Here is a 27869-nt window from a genome sequence, read left to right as displayed (position 1 = left end):
CAAAGACGAAATCATTCATAGTTTTCAATACCAGAATACCGGTTTTCAGACTCGGAAAGCGGAGGTTCCAACGATTTTATAGCTAACGGTAGGACGACTGCAAAAGTTTTTTTAACCTCTTAATCGCAGAGTGACTGTAGATAACGTACGGTAACCATGCCTGCATGCTAGGTAAGGTGCCAGTATGTCTGTATGTGCATAAGTGAAAAGTGAGCCACACTTTCAGGGTCTAGTATAGTTTAGTACCAACCACAAGTACTTCCAGTGGCATGGGCGTAGCATAACGATTTTTGCATATGTTATTTCTAACCCTCACCTGACTATGCCATCCAAACATTACGTCACTATGACGATGGCGATCTCTCTTCTATCGTGGTCGTTGCGTCGAGAAAACGAGAGAAATAGCTTGCTCGAACTATAAAAATACATATAGAGAATATATATCACAAAATACATATGCTTCGCCCTGTCGCCTAGAAACTCCCACAAACTTGCTGTTGCACAAAATATTCAATGCATGCAACGATAGAGGAATATTTCAGTACGCCACACTTTACAGATCAAGCGACATTGTCTCGTTTCAGAGAATCCCATTTTGTATACTGTTCTGTCCATTTTGTATTCATATACTGACATGGTCACATGCTAGTGATGTAATAAGGACACTAACCAAGGATTCACAGCATATATATTTACGTAAAGTAGGTGATATGTATAGACTCACACAGGACGCTACAATACGAGTTAAATCATTACTCTGTGGGCTTGAGGCTTGAATCTGCAACTTTAGGAATGCAAGCATAGTTGAACAAGAATATTTGTACTACAAAAATGATGAAATACTATCATGTATCTGATATCTTTCTTGAACCCCACTGCGCTGAAACAGAATATAGTTTGTCTTGAATTTTGGGTTATTATTTGAAAAATTGTGGTTTTATTTCTCAGAAATTTATGTTTACAATTTTATATTGTCTTATGATAAGGACTTGAACAAAAGAAAATGAATCCTTAGATGTTTTGGAAAGGAGAAATATGAAGATTTATATTTGTTTGTTTGGTGAGTACTTTTACTTTTGTTCCTTGAATATCTATTCACAACATTTAGTGGTTATGAATAAATATCTCATAAAATAATTCTATTTAACACAGGAAACTTGTATATCAATAACACTCATACTATATGGAGGTAGTTTTGTGAGAGTTCATTCTCGGTATTGTAGGTTTCTCCACAAAATAGATTCCTGCACTTTCCGATTTGTATTGTAAACCTGCATTCTGTGATACTTTATTAGACTATATTTGCTTATCATGAATAAAGTTCGTATGTTACCAATCCTGTTGTTTATTGCAAGAAATGTTGTCATAAAAATGAACTAGAAAGACTCTGTAAGATGTGCATTGTTTTTTTTCTAAATATTTATAGTATGTTTTTTTCTTAATCATTAAGATTTTTAGGCCAATTTATTTCTATATTTTTGGATAATTGATCTGGTAGAATTCACCTTATTCAGACAGTACATTTCTGTATTTACCGTTAGTTTTTTGTCTATTCACTATTCAGTCAAATCAGCTCACTGCAGTGGGTGAATATTACTAGTTGTAGAAAATGTAGATATGTTAGTTATACATGTTATTCCAATAAGGGTATAATTAAACATCGATTATTCAATAAGTGAGGCAGACTAAAACTTAAAAAACTTTTATTTTTATATAAATGAATTTAATCAATAGTATCTAATTTTGTCAGCTCAGTCTAGTTGTAATTTCTCTTCAAATATTAAGTCTTAAATTTTGAAGTTTATTAATGATATATGGTATCATAAGTTCCAGCTTTTTATTATCAGAAAATACATCCAATATTTTTAAGAGTCCATTCAGTGTATGAACCAGTATTTTATTTTTCTTCATTATTATAAGATTGTAGCTTTCTAAGTATAAATATGTAGAATGGTATAAGTTCGAATAAAATGTGTTTTTGTCTGGGTCAAATTTCACACCATGTATTTCTTTTTAACAAATCATGACATTACAACTGATTGTCTGGGGCAGACTGAATGTCTTTTGGAAGGGAAATTTCCAATGCGTGATATGCGATGACAACTTCCTTAGCTTTCCAAATTTGGAATTCAAACTCATTCATTTGCGGTTTTGCTCATATCAGTATGCCTATTTGTGTTAATAAAATACAATCAACAATTTCAAATTATGTAATGTGTTTTCCGTATGACTCAGTTTGAAACTTCACAAATGTGCAGTTCTTCCTAATTTGCATCTTTTTATTTATATAATTTATTTATAATAGCACTATCTTCAATACTAGCTCAAAATTAGATCTCGAGCACAAAGCTGCAATATATACAATAACAGAAATATACAACAAAAACATGTTCATTGTTAGATGTTCTAACAAATGTTGAGTGAGGCTCTGGTATCTGTTCCACAGTCAGACAATTTTCAGAATTTTTGTTCTCAGGTCCATGATATCTTGATGTTATTTATACATAACGTTTGTTTTGAGTGGTATATGCATCTATGCATCTAACCATAGGATCTAGGATAAACATAGCGATAACATAATAAATGTAGATATTCCCAAATTCATATGATTTTCCACTTTCCTCATTCTCAAAATATTATGTTTTCTATGTTAGTAGTATTTATAATGGAATTGTACTATTTTCATAGTAAACATTATATTTTTGTATACATTTTGTAAATGAATCAATTTAGACTATTTGTAATTGAAATTAATTCAAAATCAAAATATTGTAACCCATTGATCTTTTAAGTGTCAAAATCAATAAACATTAGATCACAACATATTGGCAATGGATGTGATTTTTATTAAGACATCATTAATAATCCATCTTATGGAGAGAAAAGGTTTTTACAACTCTAATTGTCTTATAATGGAATGTGCACTTTACCTTTTCACTCTTCAGTCTCAAATAGAAATTTGGGAGGTTACTTTACGAGTATAAATAAGGTTACCATTACCACATCCTCATTCCATGAAATCCAGGCATAATTATGAACTCATGAACTAACGATATCATATTATGGTCATGTTAATTTATTTATAATCAAGTTCTTACTTAGTTTAATTACGATAAGTTGTTTTTATGCTGATTATTAAGGTGACGGACACAGAGATAATTTTTCTGATGCTTGTCCTTCTTTATTCACTCTTGAGTCTTTTATGTACGTGTTGTCTGTACTAACAGAAGTCTAGACATAATCAATATTTTGAATACTCAGTTATATTATGCCATGTTACAATACACTTATCAATATTTTAAGAAACCAACTTATTATTTATTAAAATTCAGCCTTTGTTTGAAATACTCCCAACTTTTTTTGCCTATTACAAGAACTGTCAAAGAGGAATCAAAACCATTCAAAATTAGATAATTATTTGATACAGTAATTTCCTGATTTCTGGAATAATCAGGGAGCTTTTCATTTAAAAAAGATCTGAAAATCCAGTCACATTTAATAACCTGTGAGAAATTAAAATCTAATAAAACAATGTTAATAGCCAGTTTTCCTCATTAAGATTGATTACTATTAGTTTTTGTAACATTTGGATTCACAATTTAGTAACAAGAGGTTAATTACTATTTAATTGTTAACCATGCAATTATGTAGTAGTTCAAACCAAACAAACTGAAAAAATTTACAATTTACTTATCTCAGTAATGGCCAAAGGCATTTAACTGCTCAAATAATAACTCTAAACTTTCTCACTCAATAAAATGGATTACATGTTTATATTCGTCTAAAACAGTTGCGCCTATACTGATTTAATAAGAAATATTTCGATTCAAATCAAAATATTTAGCCTATTGGCTTCACATCTTGGATGTTTTGTATTCCATATTTGAATAAAAAATGAAAATGTTTAAACTTGAAAAAACATAGATTTATATATTTAATTTTGAATATATATATGTATAATTGTTGTATAATGAGTTTTATATTTCATGTTAGTTAGATATATATTTACATTGTTTTGTGTTGGCCTGTCTGAAGCTTCTCAAACTGTGCAATGGAAAATATTTAAACATCTTATCGTCTAAATTTAATAACGCCAACACCAAACATGGTTTTATTTAGAGGTGTGACTTTGTAAATATCTTTTTACACTTCAAAATGAAGCGAACATGTACCCCTTATTTTGCATGATAACAATATTTTTATTCACCACACCATTTTGGGCTTTTAAACTTACAGGATTTTTGTTGTGTCCCTTCATTATTCAAATACTTTTACTTGTCCAAATTTTTCATCACCTATTGTATTAATTTTGGAGTCTTGATTCAAATGTAAATAATAAATATCCTTACCTTCTAGGTTTTGCCTTCTTACTTGCTTCTGTTGATGGAGGGGTTGGAAGAAACGGATTAGGTTTGAGAGATCAGTTTTACGACAATGATGAGATTATGAATGATGGTCCTGTGATTCAATGTGACAATTATAATGAAAAACCAAACTTATCTGAAGGTCCTTGTTCTGCAGAGGTACTGTTTGTTGGTGAATTTTTTTTATGAGATTTTAAACAAGTGTATTTTTTGTTATTTATTTAAATTTTTCTTGATACCATAGCTTTCTTGAGGAGCTATTAGTAGATTGATAAATATGATGCGATCATGTCTGAATGTATCAGCTTTTGTTGTAATCAAAATTAGTATATCTACAAGCCTCTAAATGTAGGTAACTTTTGTTTGTCTTATGCCATTGGTGGGCTCTACCAGCTTGAATGCCATACATAGTATAGTAGGAAATAAAAAGGGGGCTCAGAGTTTTTGATCTTTTTTTCATTTTTTATTTAAAGAAAAGTGTTTCATAAATTCTTTTGACCTCGCTATGCCCTCAAATGTACAATAGAATCTCTCTAATTCCATCTATTGCATCTGCTCAATTTCTAATTATTACTATCAATTCAAATGATTTTATGATAATTGTCCAAGATCTTGGCGAAAACGGATCCTCAAATATGTAATAGTCATTCAATTTCATCTGTATTTCAAACTGATTGAAGTAAATTGTCAATATTTACCATCAATTAAATCAAATTATTTACCGTAATAAATATTGTCCAGGATCTTGACCAGAACGGGTTTTGCAATAAGACTCAGATATGTCGGCCCGGCAGCCATTGTTTTATGAGTTGGAGAAACGATTCTGGCGTTATTAAAATTCTAAATAGTGGATGTTGGCTCAAACATCATGAGTGTGTCGACAGGTTAGTATATGTTCCGAATCTTTTTTTGCTTGAACTTTTTTCCTTCACCTATTTTGAAAATTTTTAGTTTCTCCTGGCTATGCATAAAAATACTTTTGTAGTTCAAACCCAGTACAATACACAAATTTACATTGGCTCAACCCAGGTCTTTTGGAGCATATTTTAGAGACTTCGCACATAACTTTTATACAAAGTGTTCTAGACTAGATTACTGAAACTATAGGTACCATCATAAACAGAAGTTCAAGTGTTATTAAATAAATTTTCTTCATTTTTGTAGAATAATTGAAAAAAATTGGGTTTTATGGTATTCCTGCATTGTACATATGTAGTACATATGTACATTGAAGTTCTTCCTGATAGTAAGATTTAATAGAAGTTAGGTATTGACAAATTATTTCAAGATTGAGTTTTCTGTGATTTTTCAATTTGTGGTCCCATGCATGGTTCATTCACAGACTGATTGTTTACCTTAAATCTTAACTAAATTTCTGTGTCAAGTAGTCTGACTGCAGCCTATTTTGCTTATTATGATGCCCATGTCTGGTTTTTATCTCTTTGAAGTATTGCGCTGTCTCACCTAAGTATCTCCTTTCCTATTTTAATGTTTGTTGTTAAATCTTATGCTTGTATGTGATTTTGCTCAATTGCTATATCATATTGGTATGTGTAGAAATTCATTGACTTGAAAGTTGTTTGTTTACATTGTGGGATATCTGGAGATTTGAAATCATTGACATCTAAAAAGAGGAATTTTAGCCAAAATTTATTGGCCATTATTAATTAATTAGGCAAACTTTTTCTTTGGTTAACTATCCCTATTATAAACTTCAAGCTGTTTAACACCTCTTTCCAAAAAATGATATGCTGAAATTCTCCTGTCTTTGTGTGTTCTCATTAATAAAATTTAATAATAGCATTTCTTAAATATCTGTCATGGATTGGTCAGGCAAATATAAATATATAATTATTGGAACTTAAATATGAACCTATCCCACTTCATCAGCATTCCTACCTTTGGCCACTACCTAAAATCAAAACTAATCAGGCCCAGCGAGGTGACCCAGCCCTAAATATATCCCCTGGTTTATAATGACAGAAGATGAAAAAGGCCCATTTCTGAAAATTGTGAAAAGTTTCCTAAAGCGATATGGTTCAATTTTTATTTCAGATTTGAATGCAGAGCTTCTAATGATAGTCATAGAAATGGAGTTTATTATTGTTGCTGTGAAGGAAGTTTTTGTCACAGAAAATTTTATCTTGATCCCGCAGCTGATCCTGCTATCGAAGACACAGGTAGAAAAGATTCGTATATTGTTTTAGGCAAGAAATCGCTCAATTATATTTTGACAATTACAAAAAAACTTACAACGGTGTAAGTAAGCGTTTGCCAACCAGGGAGGAATTCAAAAAAGGTTGGCAACCAGTGGTGTGAGTGGAAATATGACAACAATATTGTGCTATCTGAGTTTGGTACTCCCGTAGTGTGTGTACCAGGTTAGGGTTGGCTATAATTTTATTCCGGTTTTCCTTATTTTAGCCCTATTACAAGTTCGGGGACTGTCTGTGTAAGCCAAGTGAGTATATTCCTTGCCCAAAGGTTTCAGTCCCTTTACACAACTTGATGTAAATAATGCGAACAAAATTAGTTACCTCCATATTGGTATACATACTCCTGGAGTACCCGGAGTACAGTTTTTTCATTGGTTTCATTGATGGCGATTATTGAAAAATAGATGTGAAGATGAATTAAGCACTTTTATTCGCTGGTTTATTTTATGCCTCCAATCAAGACAAGACTTGAATATTGAATTATACTTCATTATACTTTATTATAAAAAATTGCCTTATGGGACAAAAACATGAAAAATTATTGCTCAAAAAAATATTTAGTTATAACACAAAACTTGTTGCTATCAAACCGACTTTATCTAAGCCTGTAACAGAAATAACAGACAAGAAGACTGGATTTGAACTTCCGTGAATATCAAAATGTTCGAATTTTCAGTTCTGAATTGTTAATAAGACTCATCATTGGGTAACCTGGACATGTATTATTAAAGAAAATCAAAAATGATGTTCAATGTAATAGTTTCTGAGGCATATTTGAAATTGGAATTTTACAGACCTATTAAAATAAAAAATAATATTCACATCGCTGGAATGATACAAGCTTTAGAAGCATAAACAATAAGAAGTTCAAATTTTTGACTGAAAAAAATCAAATATTTATATCAAAATGACTATATATATTAGGGATAGGCCGAGATTCGGACCCGGACTCGTATTTGAGTCGAATCCACGATTTTTTTGGACTTTGATTCGATTTGGAGTTCACGTCATTTTAACCGAGTCTATAATAAATTCTGTTTTTACTAATTTTCGCAGAGTCTGTTTTTTAAATGTTTGTACTTTTACCTCTATAAATCTCAGTAGATACACTATCTCAAGGGTTGTCAAACTACGGCCAGCAATTCAATATTACCCCCCTGAAGCTGCCACAACCAAACTAAAACCAGATTTATTGCTTTAGCTAAAAAATAGCCCAAGGAATTTGTTGAAATCGTGATTGAAATTGGTTTTGCCACAAGGCTTAATGTTTTCCACTTTTGCTTTTGTAACAGTGTAAATATTGTGCATAAAATGTAACTTTTTACGTCATATTCACATGTCCAGTCTAGATGGGCGAAATTTTTGGCCCTCAGTCCAAAAATCTTGCCCATCCCTGCCCTAACTGATTGAAACGCATGTTAAAAACTAATGATCGCTTATAACAATGATGTCGCCGCCAGCCGCCTTCAAAAACTATATATCCTTTTTGGTATACACGTTAACAATAAAATATGTGTTAGCGCCTGGTTTTTACATCGAGTTTATTATGTGCAATCTTTTCCTTAAAAAGGGAGCAGTGGAAAACTTGGAGAATTTTAGAATTTTCACATGCGCTACTAAATTGCAAGCAGATGTATCACATTGTACCACATACGAGTGGCATATACCATTTGCGCACGCGACATAGTAAGAAGTATATTATGGAATTATGTAGAAGCATTGTAGTCAAAATCTTTTTATTTTTCATATTGACATGTAAGAATTTTGAAATAGCCGCCTAGAATTAACGGAGGGTGGTGAGCTGCAAATGCAGTTCACAACCAAGGTGCACATTGACCCACATTTACGTTTGTTTTATGGCCGCCAAAAAAGAGGAGAAATAAATTTTTAAAATGATTCAACAGCTACCTGCAGAACCAGGCAAAAAATATGAGCTACAACGTATGTTTGCGAGCGCAATTTGCTTTAGCATGGTCAAAAACGTATTTTCCTGCTATTCCATTATGGAATCAGCGGATTCGATTCGAGTCCTTGACCTATTATTCGGATTCGTCGAATCTCTGTAATGCCGGACTCGTCCAGTCCCTCGTCCATGATATATATAAGGGAATGCCGTTCATTAACCTGGGTTAATCAATAAATAGCATTTGAAATTTGAGACATAATCAAAAGTTAAATCTTATATTGAAATAAAAGTAATGTTCATATCCCTGAAAAAAAAATATCATTTTTTATTACTACTATGTTTTAGAACCAGAGGTGGCAGAAAGCTACAATGAATGGCTGATTTTGGTCTATGTTCTTGTACCATTGATTGTTGTTTGTGCTATCGTCGTATTTGCATTCTGGGTCTACAGGAATAAACAAATTGGATTAGAGGCTTTGGATGGAATCAGTGTGGTAAGTGTGGAGTATTGCTTGATAATTATATTAACATTTGAAAATTCTATGTTTAGTCTGTGATGCGATGTTGTGGTAAAGTCCTGCTCTGTATGAAGTTGATGATGAAGTTTGAATTTCTTTAAGTAAATATTGCAAATACTTGGTTATCCTGATTTCTGAATTTTATTTCAGTCTAAGACATAGTTCAGTATCGGAACAAATCAATTCTAATTTCACAAGGTTGCTTGGATGCAATATCATTAATATGATGAACAAAAGAGCAATTTATTATATTTGTGAATTTCTTTAGACTCGCAATATAGGTTTCAGTCCCTTTACATAAATTGATGTAAAGTAGGCAAACAAAATTAGTTACCTTCATATTGGTAGTTGGTACACATACTTCTGGAGCGCCAGACCAAGATCATAATAATCGTAGAGTTAAAAAATGTTATTCTGTTTCCAGGCCACTCCTGCAACTGCAGACACACGATGTACAACAGTGATGTATCAGCATGCCATGGAATTACCAACCCCAGAGTTACTGGAAGTGAAAGCTCGTGGTAGATTCGGTAAAGTATGGAGAGCCCAACTACATGATTCAATTGTTGCTGTCAAAACTTTCGATCACAATGTAAGTACTCATTTATTCAGAATTGTAACTTTAATTATTTAGGTGAATTTACTGTACAGTGAAATATTCTTTACCTGCAAGACTCTTTCAAGTTTAATTATAGTTGTTGTTTTTTCGCATTGATTTCCTTTCTTATTTTATTCATGTGACAGCTTAGATAAATCCAGTGAAATTAAGAAGTCTTGAATAAAAATTGCCTTCTTTGTGTTGAACATGATCTTGCTATGGAATGAATCCAATATTCAGAATTCAAAAATATTATTTTAGAATGTATTCATAATAATAGCTCATATGATATTGGCAATCCCCTTGGAGAACTAAGGTGCTGGAAACTCTGTATAGATCACTAACTCGCATGTTTGTTGTAAATCCAATATCCACAATTGGAGCATGACAAGTTTAATCTAACTCAAATGTGACTTTTGGTACAGATCTTAATAATAATACAATCAATTACCTAATCAGTTGAATAGGAAACAATACTGAGCAAGTTTAAAACAGGAAAGGCAAAAATGGCTAACCCATTATGTGGTAAAAAGCAGCCATTTCATTTAATAAATTTGGCCATCTTACACAAGTTAGTAAATTCATTTCACATTAATTTTGTAGGAAAAAGCATCTTGGGAGAATGAGCAAGAGATATTCACGACTCCTCTAATGACAACTCACGATAATATACTGAAGTTTTTAGCGGCATCAAATCGTGGTGGAGGATTGGATTCTGAGTTATGGCTCATTACAGAATTCTATGAGAAGGTGTGTATTTTGTTTGGCGCTCCAGTAGTGTGTGTACCAATATGGAGGTAACTAGTTTTGTTCGCCTACTTTACATCAAGTTGTGTAAAGAAACTGAAACTTATGGGCGAGGGGTATATTCACTTAGCTAACACAGACAGTCCCCGAACTTGTAATAGAACTAAATTAAGGAAAATCGGAATGAAATTACGGTCTAACCCTAACCTGATACACACACTACGGGAGTACCGAAGATTGAATATTCGTAAGTTTCAAGATTTAATATGATCTATTCTTTAAAATACTATAGAATATTTTTTTGAGAGTCAAAAATTTTGAATATTGTCTTTGAACAAGTCTGAATTGATAGTACATGGTGACTTTCCAAAAAAAACAGAACTCATGTTTTTAATTTTTAACTCTTGAACTCCTGTTTGTGTATGATTGTACTGAAAAGTTTCTGTAATCAAGGACACTTTGCACAAAAGTTACGTTTTCTTAAAATATGTTCCTAATGATCTGGGTACGTTTTTTTGGCCATCCATTATATTTGATTTTTAATATTCAAAATAAATAATTTCAGAGCGTTTTGAAAAAGGAAGTTTTTTGTTGACCATCCCCAATAGCTCCCAGTGAGTCTCTTTGTCAAGATAGCTCAGTGCCTGTCCCTTTATTATTATTTTATGTAAGATTATATACATGTTGAACAAATATACGGTGTCTGCTTCTGGTTTTATTTTCTATTGAGTGTTTTATATTGTTTGCTCTGTAAATATGAGAAAGTAGATTTACTTTACAATATATTGTAGCAGGTGTTCTCGATTCCTTGATTCACACCCACACATTTGTAGCATTAGTTTATTATTAATTCTAAATGTCTCCAATTTTATGGCATGTTTTTACTGTTTAACTCTGGGAGACTTATCTTATTGTAGAGTGCCTTTATGTAATGATGTTAAAAACTAAATAATATGTCACGTTCTGACCTAATGCGTAAGTAATCAATATCTTAGTAAATTATAATGCTGTCTGTTTTAATAATGTTGGCTGAAGCGAGAGCGTCACAACTAAAGTCGACCATTAATAGTTGACTGCAGTTTCAAATTTCATGGCATGGTTACGTTCTTTGTGATAATAAGTTTGAATAGCCCTTTTCAAAGTGAAATTCATGCCATTGGCTAAATTGAAACTCTGTTGTTCAATTAGAAATTCAAAAATCATTCAAAAACATAAGTAAAAATTCACTAATTTTATTTTAATCGTCAAACAAATAGCATGTACATTTCCATTTATGTCTTATTCATTTAAATGAAATAACTTTTAAAATACATTTCATTGACTAAAGCAAAAGCATCACAATTCAAGTCTGCAATTTATAGTTGACTGTAGGTTTAAATTTATGTCATGATTGAGTTGTATGGTGGTAAGTATGGTGAGAAAATAAACTACTGATTACTGTAATAAAGATAATGATGTTTGATCCATTTCACCAGGTGCAATTCATGTCTACCCTGTTATTCAATTCCAAATCGGAATTCAGTCAATAACAATTTTGTTTGGGTTGTTAAACAAATAGCATGTACATTTCCATTTATGTATTATTCATTTACCGTAAATTTGAATATTGTTGAATATTATGAGTCATGACTCTTTCAAAATACATCCACTACTATGATACTGCTAAATTTTATTTTTTAAATGTGTTTTTCCCTCTAAAGATTGATTTCTAATTGAATCATAAACACAAGCGAAGAAAAAATTTACCAATTTTTGTAATGGTAAATAAATAGAATAGGCCTATACATAAAAAAAATTATAAATTTTCGTAATGGCAAATAAATAGAGTATATCATGAATATTACGAAACTTTTTGAATCCATCAACTCGTATTATTCCACTAAACTTTGTTTTGATAATACTTGGTATCCCTTTAAAGATTTATTTTTTAATTTATCACAGGGCTCTCTGGCAGATTATTTGAAAGTTCACAAAGTATCTTTGGATGAAGCTTTGCGTATTGTATGGTCAATGGCTCATGGAATGTCTTTCCTGCATGAAGAAATGATCACCTCGTAAGTAGTATTTGTGATTTGAGGGAATGAATTTTTAAATAATTCAAGTCGGATTAAAATAGCAGTGATCAGTGTTAACTCTAAGCAAATTATGAGTGCGAAAGTGCTTCGCAGTCCAAAAAAAAAGTGCGAAAGTGCTTTTGCCGATTTTAACAAGTTAGGTGCCCTAGCCTTTCATATAACCCATTTAAAACGGCATAGATACTCGAAAAAGCGGTCCTCCGGTTAATATTATGAATTAAAGAGAAGCCTTTTCGTTAACGGAGTTCCCTTTAAGCGAATTCATTCAACGAAATGACATCTGCTAACACCTGCCAGGGACAAAACTTTCAAGCAATGTATAACGGTGTCAGTTGCTTACTCGCGTAAACAGCAAAGACTTTCACATTTGTTACTCCTTCCATCTAACAGACACGAGGCAGGCTGGAAACCATATTAGTTACAGGGTGGATCGTTTGTACAAATCCCGTGCAAAACAACCCCCCCCCCCCCCCAAATATAAATAGCAATCAACTAATTCGGGTTAGATGCGCTGGAAATTCAACTGCGATTCATCCCTAAACCTAATCTGATAATTATTAATTTGTGATTTTGAACCACTTTGAAAGTCGTCACCCGCTGTTTTAAAAGATATTACGCAGGATACTCCCCTGTTTTGAGAGATAGGTTGACCTACTTTCCTTTCAAACTTTTTTCTCCGAAATATTACACAAGATCACTTTGAAAATCCTTCCGTTTCGTGAGCTAGCATGACCTAATTTTTCATTTACATTTATTTATATTATACTATTTCAGAGCTTACCCAAAGACAAGTAATTTTTAAATGTCGACATGCCTTGGTTTGCGTGCGAGTCAGTTTAAATCGGGCAGAAAACATCATATATTGGCAAAATGTTTAGTAATGTCATGTACTTTCAGCATTCATAAATAACACTCTTTGTAATGCTGCTGACCTAGTATCAAATATTCGCATCACAACGCCACTTGCGAGGTTTCCATATATTTCAACTACACTAATAGGAACGATGACATCAAAGAGTTTTCTTTTGCGAAGGTACACTAAATATAACGAGGGTGATTCTTGAGAAAAACATGAATATAAAAAATAAACGAATGATATGATAATGGATCCCAAATAATTTTGAGAGTGTCTCGAAATACCAATCCATTTGATAAATAATTTTTATTCGATCACATGAACGCTGATATCCTGAAAATTAATGTTGAAAGAGAATTACGCATTCTCAGATATCGGACATCCAGTCGCGATATTCAATCGTTTATATGCACAAATCTCACGTTAATAGTAATTGCTACCCAAGTTTGTAAAGTTTAGAAACCAACAAACAGAAAATAACTAACCTAAAACACAATTAAAATTCAGTCGGCAATAAATTCGTCGCCAAGAGGATGCCATACAAAACAAAAAAGATTTGGTCGCGAGAGTTACGTGAGATGACTGCCGTTGTTTTTTAATTAAGCAGAATGTAAAAAAATTTATAATTAGTAAACGGGAGTTACAACGCCCTTTACACGTCGTGTGTATTAAACTTCCCTGGTAGGTACTTTGGTAAGTACTATTATTATTGTACCTATACACCTGTTGGAGTATTTCGGACAATTTCGAATTTAAAATAAATGAAAACCAGACATATAATAAAGACGCAAAAGTAAAATGAACATTTATTGAAAAAGTTATTATTTAGGAAAAACAACATGATCGTACAATTCCACCAAAACCTCGATGTTCGCAAGTGAGATGATAAATAAATACTTCCCTGTATTCGATCAATTAACTTTAGCGTATCGTTGTTCTGCCAACAAACAGCCGGGTGCAAAATATTTCCGTCCTGTGATATGCTCACAAATATTCTCGATATTAATATCATACCCTCGCGTATGTACTTTCTATTAGCTCTTTAGTGATCCCTTCCATCCTTTGCCAAGTCATGTTTCGAATATGTGAACATTTTATTCGACCATACATGGCCGGCGGGATGTTAAAATTGTAAACAAGAGAGAGGTGAAATCAATAGCGAATTTCGTTATAACGGCTCGTTTACGAATTGTTGCGCCTGTTATCGTCGAAAATGATTACATTTGTTGTATTTTGAGGCATTTAAGCAGTAATAATTAGGGCATGACATCATCAAAATCGTCAAGTGAGATCTTGAAATTGCAAATTCCGTAAATAAAATTGCGAATTATTCGGTAACGAATCCAGCTTTAATGACCGTCGGGGTATTGTTTTGTTGAAAATTATTATTAATGTGAGAGCGCCAAAAACATACAGTCTATACCGATGCGACTGCAAGTTATATGGTCGCAATTGGTGTGGCGCGTTTATTAATAGTGTAAAATAAATTAAATAAATATCAATTATAACCAAGCCTGTCAGCGTGTTTATTTTCTGTGGGCAGGAATCGTAAAATACCATCTTGAGACAAATTCACTTCTATTATAAAATCTTAATTTTCAGTTATTATCGTTATACAAATAACGTGTGGCAACTTTTTAATTTATCGTCGACCAAAAAACCGCCCCACACTCGTCCAAACGTGTGTCGAGCTTGAACGACAGGAACAGATTCATCGACGACCTTAATTAGGGAAAATATGTATTTTATTGGGAATGCAAAATAAATGTAACAAAACGCATTTTTTGTAATATAACTTTGTATTTTCGGAAACGGGTTGCCGTGAAAGGTAAAATTTGATCTAAATTAATCGCAAAAATGTTTTATTTTAAATGTAACAAAACACATTTTGCGATATAACCTTGTATGTTCGGAAACGGGTGTCGTGAAAAGCAAAATATGATCTAAATTAATCGCAAAAATGTTTTATTTTAAATGTAACAAAACACATTTTTCGAGATACAACTGTATTTTCGGATACCGGGTGTCATGGAGAGTAAAATGTGACCGAATTCACGGTAAATAATGTTTCATTCCAAATGTATCATAACGCATTTTTTTGCGATATAACTTTGTATTTTCGAAAACGGGGCGTCACGAAAATTAATAATCTAATGTTTTATCTATCGTCTAACTAACGTCTGGAACACATCATTTTCGGGGAGAACTCTAGCCGCCGAAACGTCATTTAATTTAAAATAGAGAATGTTTCACGCATTTCAAAACGGAAAATCACCAGTAAGTGGACAGGGATTCAACCCTCCGGATTCAGTATTCGATATCCCCGGTGTCAGAACTTTCTGAAGAATGGAACAAAGAACCCGTCAAATCGTCAAGAAACTGGTGAATTTTCAAATTCCATAAATAGAATTGTGAATTGCTCGATAACATTTTAGCTATAATTATCGCCGGGGTATTGTTTTGTTGAAAACACGTTGAAACTTGAGGGAATTAGTTACAATTAGCGCCTGACCTCTATTAGGCACTCGAGCAGTCGAAAAAAAAAGCACTCGAGCCCAATCTTTTTAGCATTAAGTCGCATACGAAAAATATCCTGTAAAAGAAGTGCTGTTCATTAACGTCATCTCGTCTTATGACCACGCAGAAATGCTTTTATAGCCGAATTATTCAATCACTATTTCAAATCAACATTCTGGATTGGCACAATTTCAGATTTGCAAAGTTTATCACCATAGAAATACATGAGAAAGTTAATTATCGTCTTAATAAATATCTGCATCACGGTATGGACAATAATATTACCATTCGCATAAAATTGGGACGGTAAATTTACAAATCTTGATAGGTAATATTAAAGCCAGCGCAAATGTTAATTTGAGTCCTCAATGTCTTCAACAGCTGTTGCCGATGTGAACGAACGGGTAAACCCGAAATATAAAACTTCGATGTCCGCGACCCACAAGAATTCATATTTGTAAAAAAGAGAGGGCGGGAATATAGATTACCCAAAACCTGGATATCCCCGCCAAAACGATCGGTGACAAGAACAATTAGCGATTACAACGGAATTAACCAGTAAAAAGGCCTTGTTGCCGATTTTTTAATGTTTCCACCATGTTTATTCGGTACTCCTTAAAAATATTCGATTTAAAAAACATTGAAACATATCAATGAGAAATAGTTGTGTAAATATCGCAAAATTCCGGAAAATGCCACGTCCTTTCAACATTGTGATTACAATAAAATGGCACTTAATGGTATTTTGTGAATTTGTTGATTTTGCAAATCTGTGACATGCTGCTAAAAGTTTCGTCTGATTTGAAAATCGTGCAGTTTGGTCACAATTCATCCAAAGTGACTATAACAGGTTACTAACACTTTTATAGTCATTTTGAATTCATCGATATCATTGATAGTCACATGACCACTCTCGTTCAAAGAAACGCCCACGCCCCGGGAGCGTTTTTTGCGGGAGAAGCGGAATCGGTGTGCTTGTACAATAATCATACTATAAACAAGAATTTTGCCGTTAATGCAAAAGCTTTATCTCCTATGTCTGCATCTCATAGGTTAGAATTCCGGTAAATATCGTTATGATATGCAGAATTGAGTTACAAAAGTACCAGTATGTTACTTATTTGTCAACTTAATACTCGAAAATATTTGTTAACTTTGAATTTTTATTCCATTCAAAATCGGAAAAAAGTGTTATTTCTCTTCAAAATCGGAAAAAAGTGCTATTTCGCAGTTCCTAAAAAAAGTTGCGAAAGTGCTTCGCAATTTTCGCAAAAAAGTGCGCTAATAGTGAACACTGGCAGTGATATACCCTTAGTCCAACATAAGATTTTGATAATGATGGTTTTAGGTATGTTTTATGTCTAATAAACTATCATCACTTTTTACGTGTCAAGATTTATACAGAAAAAACCCTTATTAAAATATATTGGAGTGAATTTTTTTAGATAGAATTGTCCAGACCACATGCATACCTCATTTAATGCTACCCAATATCATTTTTATCATAAGAATTTCGAATTCTTACTAATTTTTGTACTATGCTATATCACCAGGCTTGGATTGGGATTTTCAAATACCTTGTGATAGAGCAATCAAGCAAAATTTCCCCTTATCCAGAATGCAAAACACTAGCCCTATTTGGTATTTCTTCAGGGTGCAGAAATCACAGACAATTATCTAATTTGTCTAACTTTCTTATTTCAGTAAGGGTGAACACAAGCCTGCAATTGCTCATCGTGATTTTAAGAGTAAAAATGTATTATTGGATCAAAATTTAAATGCAGTTATTGCCGATTTTGGTCTGGCAGTCAAATTCACACACGGAGAAAGCCCTGGAGAAGTCCATGGTCAAGTATGTTCACTCTATAGCAAATCTAATATGACTAAAACTGTCATAAAAATTTGCATAAAACGTGGGTCACAAAGCAAGTTCAAAGACTGAGAAGCTCACCTCACATTTGATTATGTACCAACCAGGGCTGAGAGAAGTCGGAACCTGAAGCTTTGAGATGGAACCAAGCGAACCATGTTAGATGGGGTTGGTTAGAACTACCAGAAATTTTAGTTGTTCCAAATCCTAACCATCTAATTATTTTTTCACATTTATAATTTTCTATTACTTACAAATAATACTATTAATTTGTAAGTTTCATAGTCTAGAGCAGGCTACTCAACTGGCGGACCGCGGTCCGAATCCGGATCTTCCGGGTATTCGTTTCGGACCGCGCCTTATTCTTTATTTTTGATCATTAGCCCCACTTTTTAAGTTTCCTTTCCTAAAATAACTTTTATGGATTTAAATATATATGAAAAGAACTATAACGCCATAATAAACAATCCTGATTAGCTAATAATCATTAGTCGGCCGAGGAAGTGCGTGTTAAAGGATGCCAAAATATGGAAATCTGGAAAGACCGGACCCAAATTTTTTTGAAGTTTTGTATGCGGATCTTCAGTAAAAATAGTTGAGTAGCCCTGGCCTAGAGCAGGGCTACTCAACTATTTTCACCAAAGGCCCGTTTACGAAACTTCAAAATGACTGGGATCCGGACATTACAGAAAATTTATTTCATGAAACAAACGAAACTTTAAATGCAGTATTAAATTAAATACAAGAGCACTGAATGCCTGCAAATTTGGACACAAATAATATTGCACATCGGTACCAGCACGACAAGCTGTATAGCTGTGTATTTAAATTGTATCAAAATCATCTAAAACTATAAAACGATGCTTATGCTGCCAAAATAAGCAAGCAGAGCGATGCAAATTTTATGGTCGAAGGGTCCGGATTCGGACCGCGGTCCGCCAGCTGAGTAGCTCTGGTCTAGAGTTCGGCTGCATTTGGGCAGATTGGTATGGAGCCGGAGCCACAGTTCAAATATGCTGTTCGAACCTGCTCCTGAGCCCTGGTACCAACAATTCATTGAAACACTGAATTGAAGGCTGAGAATGGTTTTAACTCGGGCATTTTTTTTTTCTTTTCGAATCTCACTTCTTTGCATTAGTGGCTTGGACTTTCCACAACAGATCCAATGTATTTTTGCGCCATTCTCACAACATATTTAAATTTGGATCTATATAATTTTCAACGCTGCAGTCTCTAGTGGGCCAGAACTACGAAATTTCTCTGGAACCATTGTGACATAACAAGCCTAAATTTTTACATCAAACGTCACCTTTTGGTTAACCGGTTAATTTTAAGTATTTTCACTGAAGTTCCAGCTCTAACTAAATGTGAACCTTTTTCTCTCTTCATTGTTGTCATCCATATTAACTGTGGATTTTATTGTGTTATTTTAATAATCTTTCCGTTTCTGTTTAGATCTTCAATCATTTCTTTCTTTGTAAACAGGTTGGCACTCTGAGATACTTTTCACCAGAAGTTTTAGAAGGAGCAATCAGCTTTCAGAAAGATGCTTTTATACGTATTGACATGTATGCATTCGCACTCGTGGTATGGGAGATAATGACTCGATGTCCCTTTGGATCTGAAGGTAAGATATTCTAGACTGGCGTGTTCAGAGTTTTTTCCATTTAAAGTGGTTCAAACATCTCACACAAATTTTTTGCTGTAATATTTTGTCAGCCTTCCTCAGATAAACAGACCGCAGCAATAGTCAGGCTACTTCAACCAATTAGATTCATTGAATTTAAAAATGTAATTTTTTGGACTATCTTCATTGTATATCCTATAATTTCAGTTGTAAATGGGTCTCTGTAAAAGCTACCATATGGTATATGCACAACCTAAAGGCAATGCAACAATGGTCTCTATTATGTTTACATTCATTCAACTCAAAGATATTGTTTCATAATGTTTTGAATGTCATGGCAGTGGGGTTGGAAAAAATATATTCATAAATACATATTCTATTTGAACTGGAATTCTTAAGATTTGCTATTCCATAAACTTAATTAGTATTAATGTACCTTTTTTGCATTCGTATATTAGAGTAAATTGCATACAATCAGCCAGCTTTCAAGATTTATATTTAAATGTTCAATTCCATTCAGATTGTGGGGAATTTCTTCTTCCTTTTGAAGAGGAATTCGGAAACCATTTATCAATGGATCAATTACAAGATTGGGTTTGTGAAAAGAAATTGAGACCTTGCGTTAAAGATGAGTGGAGAAGAGACAAGGTATGATACCTGATGTTCAGCTCTCTGAACTAAAATGACTTTGCTTTGGATTTGCTCAAAGCTCACAAAGAAATAAAGAAAAGTCATACTAGATGAAGACCACTGTAATGCTAGAAAATACTTAGAAACAATTATTTCAGTGCAGTTACTAAAAATACCTTTGACAAACGATAACGACTATAACAATTCAAATATATACATTATGGTGGGGGAAACACTCAAGTGTTAGGCTATAGATAAAAGAACCTAGGAAAAAACTTTTGGCCCAAAAATTGGTACTCCCGAAGTATGCAAACCAAGATGGCTTACACTGGAACTTAGTATATGTACCAGGTTAGGGTTAAGCCATAATTTTAATCTAATTTTCCTTATTTATTTCTATTACGAGTTCGAGGACTAGCCAAGTGACTCCCGTAGAATTTTGACCCGAAATTATGACCTAAACCTAACCTGGCACACATACTACGTTCCGGTGTCCGCCATTTTGGTTCACATACTTCGGGAGTAGGCTTGCACGTAATTGACAAAAATCAATTCCGTAATTACGGCCAAATCGATTACGTAATGACCCCGTAATTGCGATATTTTTTTCACACATTTAAACCTATCATAACAACCAATTTAATCCACTTCTATTCCGAATGGGACATCGAAGTTGGGTTTTCATATTCCCGGCAGTACTACACGCCGGCGACTATTATGTTAAAGACAAATATCAAGGAGTGAATTCAAAATAATTTTATTCTGATTTTTATCTTTTGTATTAGCTTTGATTTTTTTTATCCCCTTTATCACCAAATTTTATGCGATCAATTTTATCATTACCAACACTGGTAATATATTTAAGAAACGATAGTTCACTTTTTTAAAATCGTATTAACGTATTAATACGACTTTCGTATTAAATAAAAATTCCGGGTTGCTAATTTATTAATCAACTACAAGCGTATTCTCTCGTTTGATTATACTTTCGATTGCCTCGCGACGGAGACTTGTTATTTCACCGTTTTTTACAATATCCGACTTTACTACTTAGTTAGCATTTTATAATAATTATTGATGCCGACTCATTGACGATATTCCGAATTCCATGCTTCATTTTACATTAAATCATTTCGCGGCCTAAAAGTTATAACATTATTTGCGATAAATTTAGATCAAATATTAATTATTTGCGCATTATTTGAAATACCGTACTCATATGACATGCCTTCTCCGAAAATACAAAGTTATATCGCAAAACAATGCATTTTGTGACATTTATTTTGCACTCGTGAAAATATTAATTTATTTTTCTAACTCAAGTCGACAATCCTATTTGCCAAGATTGACACAAGTTTGGTCGAGTGCCGGTGGTATTCGAGTCGACGATAAATCAAAATAAGTTGCCGCATTTGGTAAAGACAGGTAATCATATTTGGCCAACATATTGCGAGGCATTGTGAAAAACATTTTGAGCAATGGCAAATCCGGACAGATATATAACGATAAAATCGGTAACAGAACATCAAGATTTTGTAATAGATAATGGATCTCGCGCAGAATAAACACGGGAAATCCCGTCGTATTGTTGTTTCTCTGCCGTCTCAATCGCTTTACCGATGCCGAAAAGACGAAGTTGCGTTGGTTCATTACGCAATTTCTCTTCCGTCTTTATATTGCTGTTTGATAAGCGCGACATTAATTATCACGGCATTTACAAATAGACCATGTTTTATAAGTTGATCTCTTACATTCTTTAGTCATTTCACCCGAAGAAGTTGAAACCAGGTGTGTTGACGTCCATCGGTCTCCACACAATTCTATTTCTAATCTACGGTTAATATGTACATTGGCCATCCTAGATAAGCTGATAATAGGTTAGTAAATGACGCGTTATGCCTCCCCCATCTGCCTAACAAGAGAGAGAAAAACAGCTGCGAATACCGGACCTCTAACTTCTTTTACTTAAACTTTAATTTTTTACAATCGACGGAATTGACTGCACTGAAGAGAGCTCGTTTCAATCGCGAAAGCGCTCGACCAATAATTACGACTTTACGTAATTCGTAACTTCGCTTCCGTAACTCGAAATAATTCCGTAATTCCGTAAATCCGTAGATTACGTGCAAGCCTATTCGGGAGTACCTAAAAATTTATCTGGTCAAATGCTACATCGACTCTAGCGATAAAAACCTCACAAATCTAAATAAAAATAAACTATCTGCTTATTTTCTACACAGTTTAGATGAATATTTGTAGCCATTGACTGTCAGCTATAATTATTATATCTTCTGCATTCTTAGTCAAGGATGTTTAGGGACCATTTTTATTGTTTAAAATTGATCCAAATTCGTTTCTGTATATCTCGCCATTTTAATCCAGTGACACAACTTTCGTATTTTCACAGATAATGTCCACCTTGAGTGACACAATAGAAGAATGTTGGGACCATGATGCCGAAGCCAGATTGTCAGCTGGCTGTGTGGAATTAAGGGTGAAAGGTCTTCAAAGACAGAGACTGATATTAGAGCCTGACGTGAATGAAACCAGTGAAGGAAGTCCTCTGATTATGCCATCACCTACTCATGTTATCAATAATACTGAAACAATGGTAAGTGTTGAGTTGATGGAGATATTGAACACTGTTGTTACTTATCAATCTAAAAAGTATGTTGATAGGTATTTGTCTGTTAGATGAACGCGATATCTCACAAAGGCGTGGTTGAATCTGCTCCAAATTTCGCAAAAGTGCATTCATCATATCTCGGACCAGAAGCCTATTGATTTTGGATGACTTATGTCGTATAATTAACGAGTTATTAATTAATTAGTGATGGGACACGCGATGTCACTATAGAGTCATGGATCGAAACCGCAGTTTCGATCGATAAGTCTTCGGTCTCCGACCGATATTCTCGTTTTTGATCTAGTAAACTCAACCCATGTCTGATCTATGCACTTCTTAGTTATTCTGTCTTATAAAACCTCGGAAATGTGAGCCAAGTAACAACATGGTTTCTTAGATCAGAGCTTCTGAACTAATGTACCTGACAACAACAAATTTACATTATATGATATTATATATGGATTGGCAGAGCCAATTCTTTTAGATTCGTTTTAATTAGAATTATGATATACCAGTATGTCCCTTATTAAGGCTTGTTTTAAGGTTATGTTGTGATTTAATCATCATAAGAATAGGTATTATTATTATTCCATAAAGGACTGTGGAAACATTGTCTCATATCTTGTTTTGTTTACCAGAATCAGCTCAATATCCAAAGAAACAACATAACAAGCGAAAACAATAAAAACCAACAAGTGAATGGACAAGTTAGGTGAGTTGATCAAATTTAATTTCAGATGTTCTTAGCAAATTGCTATTCTTCACACCAATCGATGCAAATCTCGAATTCCTAGAAGATTATTACTTTTTTTTTTTTTAATACATGGCCCGATGTTTTACCCCAATTTTACTCTTTCTTGAGTATAATATATGGGAACACTAGTATATGACATCTGGTATGCACCTTCCTATGACATCTTGTACATTTATTCAAGCATTTTGGCTTGCTGGTTTGCATTTCACAGACATGATGGTTGTGATTTGACCTAAGTATCCATATATTTGAGCATGTCCTTCTTGCTTTGAAAAATTAATCTCTCTACTACTGATTCACATTGGGATAACGAAAATGTTATGTTTCAGATCAAGAACAACACCACCTGACGACCCCACTCAAAGTTTGAATAATCATAATGAAAAGGTATCAGTACATTTTTCTTCCATGTTGATTAAATTTTAAATTAATTTGTTTATTTTTAGAGATGGAAATTAGACAGGATATTGTAATTTTATTTTTGGCAATTTCCATATGAGGATGCTATTGTATCTTTTCACGAAATAACAAGGATTTTTAGGCTTCTGTTTCATCTTGTTTTGTCACAATGTAATACAATAAATAACAATAAAAAAAAAATTGAATCATGCTCATTGAAAACTTCTAATGAAAAAGAAAATAGATGATGGAAGCGAGACATGTCAGTTTTTGTAAAAAGATTATATTTGTATTCACTTGAAGTATTCACTTAGAGGTAGGCTACCTACATTGTGATATTGTAGTTATACTACAATCTGATAAAATCTTACAAATATACTTGCTATTTTGTGGAGAGAGATTAGATATTCTTTTTCATCACTTTAATACCTAATTCCAATATATTAAGAATAACATACGAATTTCTCCTCACATGATACACACCAATAATACACATTTGTATTTTACCACAATGATCACAGGAATTTTTCAACTTCATGAAAAATACGCCGTGAAATATATTTTCTGTTATTTTTGTTCATCATTTTACTATCTCAGCCGAGAGTTTTGGTTGCAATAGAGAGAGAGAGATATTTTTTTTTGTCAAACCAGACAACACATGAATGTATATGATATCAAAATGAGAAAAGTTTTTAATAGATGACGGTAACAGTACGACCATTCATAGTCATCAGATTGAATAGGAAATAGCCTACTAGTATGAAGATTACTTTATTCCTTTCTCACTCTGTTCTGGCAATAGATACTCTGAAGTAGGAGAAATCACTACCAGTTCAACTTGTAGTTTTGAGATTTCCTTTTTATTTTCTATTTGTATCGCAGGTAAAATAATTTCTACAACTCTGTTCTAGGGTGATGCGTACGTTGCACAACAACTCGATGATGATCACGATTCTGGCACTTTTGCTAATGAGGACACTTTGTCACACGATGGCATGATGGAGCAACTAATTGCGGAAAACACTGACAGCGTACCACAAGTCCAAATCGTAGATGGTGATGGGGACTCTGCGACATCACTTTTAGCTTCAGATGATCAAGAAACAGACCTTTGAATCCATCAGGCAGACAATGCAAATCACATAAAATAGCTTTGTGGTTATTTTTGCTGACAAAGAGCACATTTTGCTTTGATTCATACGGTTTGCTGAATACTAGATTCCCGCAAACAATAATGCTTGTATATACACCTTTTTAACAAGATCAATATTTTTGTGTTTTAAAAAAATAAAACTTTCGATTATGCTGTTACCAGAGCTGATAAATAATTATATTCATTTAATTTAACTTTGTTTTCACAAAGTTGTCTTTGTAATAAATGAGTTTTGTAGGCTTTTAGGAAGTTTAATGTGGCTCTTTCATTAACTCAACAAGCCTAATTTGTGGTGATTATTTCACTAATGAATATTTGGTCCTCATGTAGTATGTGAACCAAGATGGCAGACACAGGAACGTAGTATGTGTACCAGGTTGGGGTTAGGCCATAATGTCAGAAAGAAATACTACAGAAGTCACTTGGCTAGTCCCTGAACTCGGTAGTGGAACTAAAACAAGGAAAATTAGAATAAAATTATGTCCTAACCCTATCCTGGTACACGTACTACGTTCCGATGTCCGCCATCTTGATTTACATACTCCGGGAGCACCGAATATTTTAAACTTTTGTTGACTCTGAATAGCCATTATGATATATCTAATACTGATGTTCCTGATCTGTCATTGTGCTTTTTGTTAGTTCTGTTTAATTTGTCTCCCTGCCATGGAATAAGGGCTGCAAGGTGATATGTAGTTATTTTCTATTTTGCTATATTTCAGTTACAATGCTTATTTTGCCAACTCTAACTGATAGTGCGATAAGGAATTTAAAAGAACTTGTAGTACCATTGTATGTCCTTCCTATATTTTCTTATATCAAGATTTTAAGCTTAGTACTGAATTGCTGAACCGGGAGTCCGGGAGGTTTTTGGCGTGTGCATATTTCAACATTCTTAGATTATCCAGTGAATTAAAATTATGAATTTTGAAAACTAGTCATGTTCATAACAATTTATTTCCCATCAAAGTGGTTGCACTGGAAGAAAATGGCCGACAACACGAAGCGTCACTCGTTGGTAAATAAATCTTTCTTAATGTGAGTGATATTCAATCACCTTTTTCTGTAAATTTTATGTAAAGTTCTTTTTTGCATTGCTCCTTTGTTGAAATTTTGAAATCACAAAGTCATGCTTTTCTCTTATGTAGTATACCAATTTCATCGAGGCCAGACCAATTTCATCGAGGCCAGGTATTCTCAAAAAATTGCTTGATCAGCAAATTCTGTTCATTTTACGATTTTAAAGAAAAATTTCAGAACCAGTGTCGAACCAGTTCAATAATTTTAAATATTCTCGAAGTTTTATAACCTATCGAAATCCCGAGCCTCCTGACCTGAAATTTAAATATCAGCATATTTTTACGACTATTTTTTATTGTTTTTCGAGAGTTAATTCGATTTCAGCATCAAGGTTTTTTAGAGACCTGGATCATCAGCAAATACTGGAATATTGATTAGTAGTTGTTCAGAAACAGTTTAAGTTTAACAGCTACTTACATTGGTATTGGTTTTATTTTGCCTCAAATACTCATCCGAACTAAGTATAGATTCTGTTTGGTCATTTGCCAATTGACTTTTTATTGGTACTAACGATAGAATAAAGAGATTTAGCAGGGATCTTTTACCATCATAAATGTAACTATCTTTTTCTGATGCCTAGTAAATATCGCAAGTGCTTTCTTTTCAATGAGTTTCTGACTTTTTACCGCACGTACTGCTGTATATTTGATTTTATTCTTTAACTTACTATATTGGTTTTAATAATTCAGATGGTCAGGTATGGGTGATAGCCGGTAGTTGGATTCGAAATGTTAAGAACGGTTTCATCGAACTCACTAACATCGGGTCCCCTCATTCTAAAATATTTAAGTAAGCTATGTCAGCATGACACACTTTATATCAGTGGTTCCCAAAGTTGACTGGGGGAGTCAAGATACCAGTATAATTGAATTGTTACCAATATACACGTGAATAAACTGTGATAATGACGTACACGTAGCAATTGGTGATATCTAGAACGCAATAAGGTTAAAACATAAAGTGTTGAACTATTTCACGTAAGTTCGGCTGGCTTGTTAAAATTACAGGGCACAGTTTGGGAACCGCAGCTCGAAATGCCAAATATAACGCTAGTTGTCAGCTGTTATGCACGTTACCTATAAATGGGTCGTCTAACATCTAAAACAAGACCGGGTTTGTCGATTATTGCAACTTTCCAAGAATGGGTCTGTCCGAATCCCACCACTGGTGATACCCCTTCATTGTATTTTTATATTTGAACTAGAAAGGCCTGTTTTGATGGTGAATAAGTAATCAAACATTTGCTTCGGAATGAGTTATTTTTGTATACTTTCGTTCTTACTACCTTTTTATATATTCACACCCATTTGAACAGCTTATTTTTTATTTTGATTTGAATATTTTTGACTGCAACAGTTCGTGTAGATAGTACATGCTAACAAATTGAGAAAAAGTGAAATTATTGAAAAATTGATTTCACATTAAATACTTATTCTAAGTCTTCTATTTCAATATTTGTGCATAAAGAAACCGAACAGTATACATAAATTAGGTCGTTTATTCTAAGGACTAATTGATGCAAAATCTATGCCTATGGTAAAGTTATCATCTTGAGGACTTGAAGAATATTATCTTGTGTGAATGCTTTGCCTCTTTTTACTTCAAATTGCCAATATTTTTCCTTTGATTTTCATGTCTGGATTTTGTGTAAATTTCATTTTTAAATTGTTCTACATAAGGTATATTCACACGAAATAAACGAGTCAAAATTTAACCGAGTTTTTAGGGGTAAAGATATGACATCAAGCTGGTGTGAAAATTTTCTTGGCTTTGCATTGAGGAGAAATCCTCTGTGTATACAAAAATTGATAAATATTGTTGATATTATTCGAGTTTGGATTAGTTTTTGCAAGTTACTGGAATTGGCAGTTTTATCTGTAGCAGGAGGTAATTCTCTGTATTTTTGTGATTCTATATTATAAGGCTGTTGGAC

At 33.4% G+C, this 27869-nt stretch overlaps 1 protein-coding gene across 1 annotated transcript; it reads left to right on the top strand.

Moving 5' to 3' along the window:
• Positions 1 to 916: 916 nt before the first annotated feature.
• Positions 917 to 27650, top strand: LOC120341989 (activin receptor type-2B-like). Its single transcript, XM_078110338.1, has 15 exons — positions 917 to 1060; positions 4357 to 4523; positions 5106 to 5248; positions 6420 to 6544; positions 8832 to 8980; positions 9429 to 9596; positions 10206 to 10352; positions 12291 to 12403; positions 17502 to 17649; positions 19153 to 19294; positions 19815 to 19942; positions 22332 to 22535; positions 23189 to 23262; positions 23634 to 23691; positions 24615 to 27650. The coding sequence occupies exons 1-15, from the start codon at positions 1036 to 1038 to the stop codon at positions 24816 to 24818; spliced, it is 1995 nt and encodes a 664-aa protein (XP_077966464.1). The 5' UTR covers positions 917 to 1035; the 3' UTR covers positions 24819 to 27650.
• Positions 27651 to 27869: the final 219 nt, after the last annotated feature.

This window comes from Styela clava, chromosome 3 (assembly GCF_964204865.1).
Source record: "Styela clava chromosome 3, kaStyClav1.hap1.2, whole genome shotgun sequence".
Taxonomy (NCBI): Eukaryota; Metazoa; Chordata; class Ascidiacea; order Stolidobranchia; family Styelidae; genus Styela; species Styela clava.
This window is presented reverse-complemented; position numbering and strand designations above follow the sequence as displayed.

Excerpts from the sequence above, each read along its gene's own strand:
- LOC120341989 (XM_078110338.1), top strand. The coding sequence starts at position 1,036 with ATGAAGATTTATATTTGTTTGTTTG. Across the intron at positions 19,943-22,331 it reads ATGAGTGGAGAAGAGACAAG|ATAATGTCCACCTTGAGTGA; the intron begins GTATGATACCTG and ends GTATTTTCACAG. Across the intron at positions 23,692-24,614 it reads TGAATAATCATAATGAAAAG|GGTGATGCGTACGTTGCACA; the intron begins GTATCAGTACAT and ends ACTCTGTTCTAG.